Here is a 12,430-nt window from a genome sequence, read left to right on the forward strand (position 1 = left end):
TGTACATAATTAGCATTATTTAGAAGAAAAAATCATACCACAACATGTAGATGTTACCTTTAACCTTATAATTACCAATCAAGAAATTAAGTAAAAAGGCATAGTATCAATATCAGAGGAGCAAAAATTTAAGAAATTAAATGACCTTATAATTTCTTTAACCTATTTTATTATATACCTCCTTTAACTATATAAACTAATCAAGCAATAAGGCATATGGAGTTAACATTCTAAAAGAGAAAAATTAAACTAATATATTCATTGATATGATGCATAGTAGTTTCAGGAAAGACAAACTAAAGAAATTAAAAATTCTTACTTCTTTTCAATGGCTTGCTTCTCATACCTCGTTTATGTTCAAGCTCTCTCAAGGAATACCATAAACATCCTTCTCCTCCCGTGTTTGTACAGGAACAGAATTGCAAAAGTGTACCCAGGAGGTCCATGCTATGCTGTAAATGAACATCTGCATTCCATTCAAAATTGTTAATTTAGTGCTTTAATAATAAGATGGCCTTTTTATGATTTCACAAAAAGAAAAATGCAAGAAAGGGTGGTGGGGAATCACCTCCGCCACTGAGGAGGTGGCGCTGCTCTGGTTGCTGTTGTTGTCGTTCCATGCAATTACAACTTTTAAACAAATACGAAGATCAAAATTGACTCCTCCCTCTGATAATTCCACCTTCTCTATTTCACAGTGTTACTGTCACCAATAGTTTGGGAATCGAAACGAATCACACACACAACCGACGGAGCCTGCAAAACCCTAGCAACCTTCCGCCGCCGCTAAACCCTAGCAACCTTCCGCCGCCGCCGCCGCCTTTGCCAGCATGAACCTCTTTTGTAAACCGATGAGCAGTCAATGAGAAGAGGTGAGAGGAGCGGCGCAATTGAAAGAAGAGGAGGAAGAGCTTGGAGAAATCAGGGCACATGTGGAAAAAATTTAACCGTGCAAGAAAGAGTGTTGAAGAAGAACGGTGAACGTATGAATTAAGCTTGGTGGCGTTAGGGTTTGGGCGCAGAGAGAAACAAAGTCACAGGAGGAAGAAGAAGATTTCAGATTAGAATAATATGTTGATGGTGAGCGGCGCAAATTGAAAGAGGAGGAGGAAGAGTTTAGGTATAGCACGTGTAAAATATCAGGAGAAATAAGGTAAGGGCAAATAGGGCCAAGGTGGAAAAGCTGATGTGTAAATTATTAAATGAGAATTAATAGGTGGAAAAGCTGACGTGTAAATAATTAAGTGAGAATTAATCTCGGAGCGACACGTCACTAACTTGGCCTGTGAGAGCGACACGTCATGTTAGAAGTTGTTCTTTTCTAATATATATAGATTTGTATAGTCCAACTTGATTAATAAAACTGATAAATAGAAAGTTTGTGATGATTGTGAATTTTTCAGTTCTTATTTATAAACGTAAATTTGAAGGTAAACAAATTTTGGTTAAAATAGAACTGAAATGATGTTGTACTTAAGTTTAAAATAATATTAACCTAACTTTTAAAGTGACAAAAATTAATATTCTGCTTATTAGATCATGTAGCACCTACAACACCATTTTCATACATATCGTCTTTCAACCACCACCATTGTTACCGCCATCGGACTACATCCATAGTTGCCACATCCTGCTACCTATGTCAGATGCTACCGTCCGACACACTTGACTACTACTACCACCGTCCCACCACAACTTTGTACACTCCACAACCGTCACACTCTATGGTCTCATGATACTCACAGTCGCCACCTCTCAACCACTACCACCATTGCCTTGTACTTACCTCTTCAAACACGTACCTTCCACTCTAACTCACCGCTTGACATGCTTCATAACCGCAATTACAAAGCGTCATCTACTATCACACTAGTTTCCATCCATCATGATTGTTGCCACCCTTCACCACCATTGTATCCCTCATCGTCGCCACCTTCACCAACCACTGCTACGTAACACCATCAACTATAGTAGTTATCTTGCACCCTCCACTTTTGCCACTGCATCGCACCCTCCACCAATGTTGACTTTGCACCTGACATTCTATCCCTCCATTGACACCATCATTGCTTCCGCCACTAAGAATCCCCAACGATTCTTGGTTATACTGATTCTGATTGGGTATGATGCATTGACACTCGACACTCAACTTACGCTTCTGCCATTTTCCTAGGTGATAATCTGTTTTCTTGGAGTGATAAGAAGCAACTCATTGTTGCTTGCTCCAGTTGTGAATCTAAGAATCGGGCATTGGCAAATACAACTTTTGATCTTGTTTCCTTCGTGAGCTCCATATACGGCTATCTGAGGTTCCTCTTCTACTCTATGACAACGGGAGTGCATTATTTATGGCCCAAAATCCAGTTGCTCATAAGCATGCCAAACTTATCTACTTGGATTGTCACTTTACCCGTGAATTGGTCACTTCTTGACGTTTGATTGTTCGTCATTTTCCCAATTCTCTACAGATTGTTAACATCTTTACAAATACGTTGTCTCTCCCATTGTTTGAATTGTTTCGATCTAAGCTCCGTGTTTGTCTTAATCCAACGCTCAGCTTGACAGGGGTGTTAGAATATGTTAGTCTAGAGAATATTCTATTGTTATTCCAAGAGAATATTCTTTTAGGATATGTTAGTTCAGAGAATATTCCAGTGTTATTAAACTCGGCTCGAACCGGCCGGTTCGACCGGTTGAACCGGGAACCGGACCCCTGTCCAGTTCGAGTCGAGCAACGGATCGGGGCTGCAATCAACTCGTGTTGAACCGGATTGAACCGGCCGGGTCGGCATAAAAACCAGTGACCCGGAGCTACGGTTGGACCGGTAAGTTTTTTTTATCACAGGCTATATCAGGTCTTGAACATGCTAATTTTCAAATCTCCATTAAAATGCAGCACAGAAAATGCATGATTAGTAGCGGTCTCCAACAGACAACATGAAAGAAGAAATCACAGAAGTGGAGAAGATGAAACTTAATAAGATTTTATTATAAAACATCACTAGCCATTGACCCATTGTGGCTCCACCTCCGCCACCGCACGACATCAATCGTCTCAGATATGTTGTTGGAAGCTGCAGAAGTAAAAGGAAAATCTGAGTGGTGAAGAAAGGTGTTTGGCTGCGCAGCATTTTTGTTTGATCAAAGAATGTGACTAGATGAGGGTTAATATTAGGGTTGCTATTAGTTGGGTCTAGTTTCCATCATGGCCCACACTTTGATTCATGTGATTTAATAAAAAATATGACATAGTGCACTGTATGGGCTTACGCCAGTTTTTCTGCAAGTGGCCCGTATAGTTTCCATGGCCTTATTTTAATTTGTTCTTTATCAATAAAAGCTCAAAACACAGGGCTATTTTTTAAATAAACATTAATTCATAATAAATTAAATATAGTATATAATATTTTAACAAATATTTTTATCTACTTATTATTAAAATAAATTTTCTATAACTGTTAATCTTATAGTATTAAGAGTTATTTAAAAAACAGGAAGAATGCATATTAAATTGAACACAGGATCTAGAGGGAGAAAAGCTAATCCAAATTTTCACTACACCACTTTACTTCTTGTTAGGAAGAATGCATATTATTTTATATATATGATATACTAAGGTTATATTTTAAATTATTATAATTTTTTAATATAAACCGAGTCAAACAATCGAACCAATAACCCAGTGGTTGAACCATTAACTCATTGACCCAGTGCCTCGACCGAGTCGATCACCGGTCCGAGTCTGATAACACTGGAATATTCTATTGTTATTCTTTACCTTTCTCTCAAGTATTCCCAGAGCACATTGAGATATTCCTTACTTTGCTCTCAAGTATTCATAGAGCATATTGGAATATTCTTTACTTTGCTCTCAAGTTTTTGTTCTCTCTCATGTAATCAGTTTACTATAAATAAATTTACTTAGTATCTCCAAGTGTGGTGAGAGGCAGAGAAATCATATCTTATAGGTTGTATCTCTGCTCGCCTACAAACTTTCAGCAAATCAAAGCATGAATCTCCTTCAAACCCCAAAGAGAAAACAATGAAGGGGATGTTGAATTACCAGGAAACTAAACCTCATTGTCATTGTATTTATCAGTCCTGTGTTTGATCCATCACACCAAGCAAAGTGTTACAACTTCAAAGAAATCAGAGAACAAGCTTATTGAAGAAGCTTGAAGAAGAAGATGAAAACCTTGAGTTTATTTAACTGAATGATTCTTGTTACAATGGATAGAAGAGTTAAGCTTATTTTTAGCAAAACTAACACAACTAACTTGTAAATAACTTCATAGTTCTATTTTAACAACCCTAACTACTTGCCAACTTACCTATTAAGTACTAAGTACTAGTATTTACAAACAAGTCCCTACGCTTCGCTTTTGCTCAGAATTGGTCCTTGAACTCTTGTATTTGTACACCCTCCTACAAGCTGGAGGTTGAAAGATATCCACCATAGAAAGTTTGGCTATGAACCCTTGAAAGACCCGAGGCTGAAGTGCTTTAGTAAAAATATCTGCAACTTGGAGAGTTATAGGAATAGGTAGAAGCTTGAGAACTCTAGTTTGTAGCTTCTCTCGAACCACATGACAATATATCTCCAAATGTTTAGTCCTCTCATGAAATACTGGGTTTGCAGCTATGTAGAGAGCACTCTGGTTATCACAAAACAAAGCAAACTTGGTACAGTTGATTCTCAGATCCTGAAGTAGATACAACAACTATTGAAGCTCACAAGTAGCATAAGCAAGAGCCCTGTACTCAGCTTCACTGGATGATCGAGCTACAATGGTTTGTTTCTTTTCTTTCCACAATATTAGTGACCTTCCAAGGAAAAAACAATACCTTGAGATTGATCTTCTTGTATCTGAACAAGCATCTGAATATCCTTGGATGCTTATGGGAGAATTCCTGGGAAACAATAAGCCTAATCCTGGTGAAGCTTTTAAGTAACTCAAGACCCTTTTGCTGCTTTGTCATGAATATCCATAGGGTTGCTCATGAATTGACTGAGTTGATGTGTGGCATATGAGATATCAAACCTAGTAGTAGTGAGGTACAATAATCTGCCTACTTGTCTTCTATAAGCTGCTGGATCATCAAGTGGCTTGCCTTGTTGAAGACTCAATCTGACAGAAGGATCAAGTGGAGTAGATACTGGTTTACTTTCTAAGGTTTGTGTCTCTTGAAGCAAGTCAAGACAATACTTTCTCTAACAAAGAGGAATCCCTAAGGATGAATGTGAAACCTCAAGGCCAAGAAAGTATTTTAATACCCCTAGATCCTTGATTCCAAAATCCTAATGAAGTGAGTCCTTGACTAATTGAAACTCAGTCATGATATTACCAAATAGAATGACATCATCTACATAGACTAGCAAACCAATGAAGTTAGTGCCTTGAAATTTAACAAAGAGGGAATGATCCGAAGCCGAATGGATCAAGCTGTTGCAGCGATCCCAAGCCTCAAAGTTCGCATCAGTTGTTGTTGGTACTGGAACTTTGCCAATAACAAATCAAAATGTGCTCTTTGCCACCAGCGCGCGCTTCATTGATCTTGCCCAAGCATTGTAATTCTTGCAATTCAGCGGTGGATTTACCATGGTAGCTGAAGGATTATCACTAGAAAGTATGTATTATGGTGATCCTGGATTTTGTGAAGGATCGAGCACCACATGTGGAACTGCATTGTGGTTTTGATTATATCAAGTCACTATTGTTGCAGAAGCTTCGTGATGGCGGAACCCTTTGCTAGGGCTCTAATACCATCAAAGAATTCAAAGAACAAGCTTATTGAAGAAGCTTGAAGAAGAAGATGAAAACCTTGAGTGTATTCAACTGAATGATTTTTGTTACAATGGATAGAAGAGTAAAGCTTATTTATAACAAAACTAACACAACTAACTTCTAACTAACTTCCTAATTTTGTTTTAGCAACCCTAACGACTTGCCAGCTCACTTATTAAGCACTAACTACTAGTATTTACAAACAAGTCCCTATGCTTCGCTTCAGCTCAGAACTTGTCCTTGAACTCTTGTATTTTTACACAACTTAGCTGACTTTTTAGATGACTTGAGAGTTAGAGTTTTTAGTTCTAGTCTTATCACTTTTGGGCAATGAATTACCATAGCTAGCACGAGATTTTAATCATACTAGAATTTAAGTAAGACAAAAAAAGGCATAATAACATTTTTTCCCCTCACTTATCACGATTTGATAGTTCTGATCCCTCAAGGAATTTATTAGCCTACAACGTCCTTCACGGTTACTAACTGTTGCAGTTTTGGTTTTTTGTCAACTTTTATCCAATATTTAATGGTTTTTAATAAAAAAATCAATTGAAAATAAGGCTTAAAGAACAATTTTAGGTTTTCTAATTAACAACTTATGGTTTCTAGTTGTTTTAATTGATTTTTTAATAAAAACCGTTAAAAAATGGATGGAAGTTGATTGAAAACCAAAACTGCAACAATTGGTAAATGTGAGGGACGTTGTAAGCTATTAAATTTTACGAGGGACCAAAACTGTCAAATCGTAATAAGTGAGAGACCAAAAGTGCTATTAAGCCAAAATAAAATAAAATTAATAGAACTCTAAACATCCTGTGCTTAGAATTAATTGATGTGATGGACTGATCTTGGAATGACTTTCAATATTTGATGAAATAGAATGCATATCATCATGCATGCATCTTTTGATTGAGTGTGATATTTTTTTTTGAAACTGATTGAGTGCCTTTAATATTAGAAGATTGAGCTTGTCCAATTTTACAAGTTTGAGAAATAAATGCAACTCGGTTTAGATCAAATGAAGAAAAAAGAATGAACAATAAAATATAAAAGAAATATAACTCAATGTCACAGGCTAAAGACGGTCGTGTATATTTTGTACGCGACATTTGTATGACATTTGATCTGTATGATTTGGAGCAAGACAGAGTCAGGAAAATGAGAAAAATGATAGCTGTATGACATTTTTTATTTTTTCTAAAAATTAAGCTTGCTGTGTCACAATTTTGCCAAAAGTGCTGCACAAGTAAGGGAAGATTATTGGACCAAATAATATTTTTAAGCCATGCTAAATTAACTTTAGTAACTGAGAATAAATTCTCATTCACAGAAGTTAGTTTGATTAGCTTTCACCCAATGTGATTTATCTATATATAGAGGTGATTTAGTGAACAAAATGCGTAACTAACCATATATTAATTATATAACTTAGTTTAGCTGCCATATCCATAGATCATAATAAGGAGACTAATTCGGAAACACGCAATGCCTTGTAATTTTCACTGAAATTTTTGTTTGCCGTCTCAACTGAGAGTGACCCATGATTGCGTGATTGATGCTGCATGCCCTTTATCATCTGTTTCCCACATCCAACTCTTCTTTGTTGTGTAGCAACATACAAGGAAAGCGACGTACAAAGGGATACTAGTTTTTCAGCTGTTTTAGACAGCTACTAATTAATGAGCATTGCCAAAAACTGGCTATATTGGAAACTAAAACTTAGAATGCATTTCTTAAAATTACATTCCGGAAACTGAATCCAAAATGTTATTTTCAAAAATACATTACAGTTTTTAGTTTCCGATAATTATTTTTGAATGCTAAAACCCGCAATTGAATACCAATAGTGTGCGGGTTTCAAAAAACATTTTCATTCCAATAATTTTGTTTGCCGTCTCAACTGAGAGTGACCCATGATTGCGTTCTATTGATATACTATATTCTCATCATCACAACACACTCGCTAGAATGAAATATTTCACATTAACATATATTTGTTGTGCTGCATGCTGAATTCATTAAGAAAAATATTATTTTGAGGACTTAACGTATTAATTTTCACCATTCTTGATTAGATTTAACAGTTATAATTTATTTCTACCATTTTCACTTGGAAAGACTATTCTTATACGATACATTGCTATTTCCTTATCCATGACCATATACAACTTTGTTATATGCAGACCACTTTTATCTTCCGCCCCATTTTCATCCAATTTTTCTTTAATTTATACACATATATTTTATGGAAATAGCTGTTATTAGAAAGGAAATTTCCAAATGTAAACATCACCATCATCAAACCAAGTTGGACAGTTCAAGATTGATTGGCCATTGCAACTATTATTAACAGGTCAACTTTGACAAACTATGCATGACCAAGTCCAAATTCCTACACTGCCGTATCAAGCCACCTAAAAATTTATACACAAAACTATGCAGATTGGCAGATAACATCAAGAAATCCAATAGCTGGAGAATTTTCAAACTGGTACATAAAAACCAAACTTAGTTTCTCACAGCACAAGAGAAGCAAACAAAGATTAAAAAAAAATGCAGACCCTTTGCAACAATGAAGCATGCCCTCAATGTTGCTGCACAGTCCCATTTTTCAACTCAACAAACAACACAGCAGCAACAACAAAACCCAGAAACAGTTCTGCAGAGTGCCGCCACAGCTTCGCCGCCACAACAGCATCCTCCATCTTCCCAAACACTCACTTCACTAACCATGAGGCTCTTCCATCTCTGCATGAATCATTCAATGAATTCAACAAGGTATACCCTCAGTACTCTGAGACTGAACAAGTAGACCATGTTAGATCCAAAGAATATGCCCATCTCTCAAATTCAAACCACACTTGCCTTGATTATATTGGTATTGGCCTCTACTCAAAACTCCAACATTCCCCATCTTCAGATTTTCCTTTCTTTAGCATATCCTGCAAAACTGGGAGCCTGAAGACTTTGTTACTACATGGTGGGAAAGATTCAGACTTTGAGTCTTTTATGAAGAAAAGAATCATGGGTTTCCTCAACATGTCTGAAAATGATTACTCCATGGTTTTCACAGCAAACAGAACCTCAGCTTTCAAGCTTGTGGCAGATTCATACCAATTTCAATCTAGTAGGAGGCTTTTGACAGTTTATGACCACGAGAGCGAGTCGGTCGAAACCATGATTAGCTCCTCAGTGAAGAGAGGAGCCAGGGCTATGTCAGCAGAGTTTTCATGGCCAAGGCTCAGGATTCAGACAAAGAAATTGAGGAAGATGATTGTGAGCAAGAGAAGGAAGAAGAAAAGGAGGGGGCTTTTTGTTTTCCCACTTCAATCAAGAGTGTCAGGAGCAAGATATCCTTATATATGGATGAGCATAGCACAGGAGAATGGATGGCATGTTTTAGTTGATGCTTGTGCATTGGGACCAAAAGACATGGATTGCTTTGGCCTCTCTCTCTTTCAACCAGATTTTCTAATTTGTTCTTTCTATAAGGTGTTTGGGGAAAACCCTTCTGGAGTTGGATGCCTTTTCATCAAGAAATCTGCTATTTCCAGCTTGGAAGCTTCCAATTCTTCTGGAATAGTCAACCTTGTACCTGAAAAACTGAATTTTTCTAGTACTGACACAGAATTTGAAGAAAAATCTATGCCCACCTTACATTTACAAGAAGAAGAACAATTTAATTTGACAACACAGCCCAGAAAATTTGAAGAAGGAGAATCATCTAAGACTCAGATCATTGAAGAGTCAAAAGCTCATCAAAGTTTTGAAATTGAGGAAATAGAAAAGCCAGTTCAGGAACTTGATGAAAAAACTGTCCAAGAAAGTGAAAATGAGAGCTTTGGTATTGAATGCAGGTGCTTAGATCAAGTGGATTCACTAGGGTTTGTATTAATCACTAACAGAGCAAGGTACCTGATAAATTGGCTAGTGAACTCAATGTTGAAGCTTAAGCATCCCAACACACAAGGGGTTCATCTGGTCAAGATTTATGGCCCAAAAGTGAAATTTGATAGAGGACCTGCTATGGCATTCAATGTGTATGATTGGAAAGGTGAAAAGGTTGAGCCTGTTCTTGTACAGAAACTTGCTGATAGAAGCAATGTTTCTATCAGCTATGGATTCCTGCATAATATATGGTTTGCAGATAAGTATGCAGAAGAGAAGGGAAAAGTTCTAGAGACTCAAGTAGTTGTTGGGGACCAAGAAGTGAAATCTGACAAGAAGAAAGATAGAGTTGATGTTGGAATTACTGTGGTTACTGCTGCATTGGGCTTCTTGGCTAATTTTGAAGATGTTTATAAGCTTTGGGCTTTTGTTGCTAGGTTTCTTGATGCTGACTTTGTGGAGAAGGAGAGGTGGAGATATACTGCTCTTAATCAGAACACAGTTGAAGTTTGAAGTTTAATTTCATTGAGTTTCATTTATTCTTTTGGGCTGTGGAGTCTATAGAATGTGAATTTGGCTGAAAAGTTTATGTACATGGAAATTTGATTCTCTAACCAGAAGACGGTTACCCTATTCATTCATTTGTTTAATGAATTCAGAAATTATGTGGATGATTCATTATGTCAAATACATTTGCTTTTTCTTTATTCTATCCTGTAGTTGTCCTTTCCTGGCATATATATTCATAGCATCGAAGCATGTATCGATTATCTTATTTTTTCGCAGAATTGAATTTGACACCTAATCCCAAAAATTACTCACTGAAATTTTTCTAGAGAATTGATTTTGCCTTTAAAATCAATTATGGAATGATTCCCAAACATGCAATCAGGAAGGTCTCCAACCATACAGTGGACATGGAAGGGTAAAATGCAGAAAGAAAATTGAATGCAAAAGTAAAAATCAAGTGAAAAAACAAAGCATTGATGATGGAGAAGTGCTCCAGCATAATTATAATAACACTGACATGGAAACTAAGCAGAAGAATCAACTATTTTCACCAAAAATATAGCATTGATGTGGCGTACTCTCCAAAACACACCCTATAAAAAAAATTCTTTCACACAACTCACACACTCCCACTACACTCCACACACACTCTCAAAAGTCTCCACATTCAACATCAAACTCTTCTCTACACTCTTTTTACAATATTACTCCTCACTACATCTTTTCTCAATCATACTTCTACAACATTACACAAACACACTCTACTCTACTTTATACTCATAGCAGTACAATCAATTCTTATGTTTGCACAACCTCCGGCTTCTCAATTCTTACCCGCCAACAGCTACCATGGTTTAATAGCTTCGGCACACCACGTACTTTACTCGACCCATGCCCATCTTACACATGTACCTGAAAATATTAACCATGGGGAGCGAGTGAGCTATGAACATGGATAATAAATAGACTTATGCCACAAGTCTCACATGGACTACCGGCATATTAGTTAATCATATGACCTCTAATGTAAACACACAATATCATCAATCAACATATTAACATCCACACACTCAACAATGTATAATTATGATATATCAATGCTAGTGCATTCCATCTTAATCGGTGCCAATCCCTTCATCATTCACATCTTTCCCAATAGACTTTCTTCAAGCGGATCATTGGGACAAGGTAAATAGATAGGATGGTGGTTGGTGCCTCACCACAATCATAGCTGACGAATGCAGAGCTCTAAAGGCAATACTCGTCTTTCACACACTTCAGATCGTCGCTCGGGGACATAGGAACTAACTCTTGCCAATTCTCTTTAGCAAGCAATGATTACCATATTTGCTTTCAGTAAGCATGACACAGTATCTCATGGATTTGCCACTCCACTGGACGGAACAAAGGATCCCAATCAATAGCATAGTGTTGAGTCTCCTCATTGGATCATTTCCCAGGAAACCCCATCTCTGGAGTAACTGCCTCAGGTATCTCGGGCATCCACTACCGGCGTGCAGACAGGTCTACCCTGTGGAAGTTGTCGCGCGATCCTACTCCTTATCCACCAACTCTCTGCATATGATGCATGTCATATTGATACACACAGGTATCAATCACCTCCCCCACATCCTCCTCCATTAACTCTAACGGGCATACAATTGTCCATCGTCTACTCCGACGGGAAAAATCTCATCTACTCCAATGGACATAACCTCGTAACCACCGTCTACTCCGAGGGGCATTCTCATGTTAGAGGTTATCTCGGCGCACCTCTAACTTTCACAAATCACCCTTTTGTGTTACGTACTATATCACATACCATACTACGCATTACTCAAGCATTTTGACTATGGTACGCGGTAACCCTTAGCCATATCCTCCAGAACCATCCTATGCAATTACCATTTCATTTTTTCCTGAGGCTACAGGATCTGGGGGCGAAACCCACCATTCATGCACTGGAAAACAAAATGCAAGAGAAGCAAGAACATGAACAACATTATTGGCTTGCCTTCTGACATGAAAGAAAATAATTTTACAAAAGGATGCTGCTAAAAGCTAGCAGTCGTATAACACAACCACTATCTCAGGTGGGTCTCTACCAGTCCTCAAGGCATTAACCATTGTCAACAAATCTATCTCTACCATGATGCACTTCAACTCCAACTGTTGTGCCATTCCCAAGTTCCAACGGAAGGCTATTGCCCCGACTAGCAGGGGCTGAGGTGACTCTCCACCAT

General features: G+C 37.5%; 1 protein-coding gene across 1 annotated transcript; it reads left to right on the plus strand.

The window, feature by feature from the left end:
• Positions 1-8,161: 8,161 nt before the first annotated feature.
• LOC130727326 (molybdenum cofactor sulfurase-like) lies at positions 8,162-10,389 on the plus strand. The gene has a single exon (XM_057578436.1). It carries the CDS (start codon positions 8,343-8,345, stop codon positions 10,188-10,190), a length of 1,848 nt encoding a protein of 615 aa, XP_057434419.1. The 5' UTR covers positions 8,162-8,342; the 3' UTR covers positions 10,191-10,389.
• Positions 10,390-12,430: the final 2,041 nt, after the last annotated feature.

The sequence above is a fragment of the Lotus japonicus genome, unplaced genomic scaffold, assembly GCF_012489685.1.
Source record: "Lotus japonicus ecotype B-129 unplaced genomic scaffold, LjGifu_v1.2 AP026982.1".
NCBI classification, from domain to species: domain Eukaryota; kingdom Viridiplantae; phylum Streptophyta; class Magnoliopsida; order Fabales; family Fabaceae; genus Lotus; species Lotus japonicus.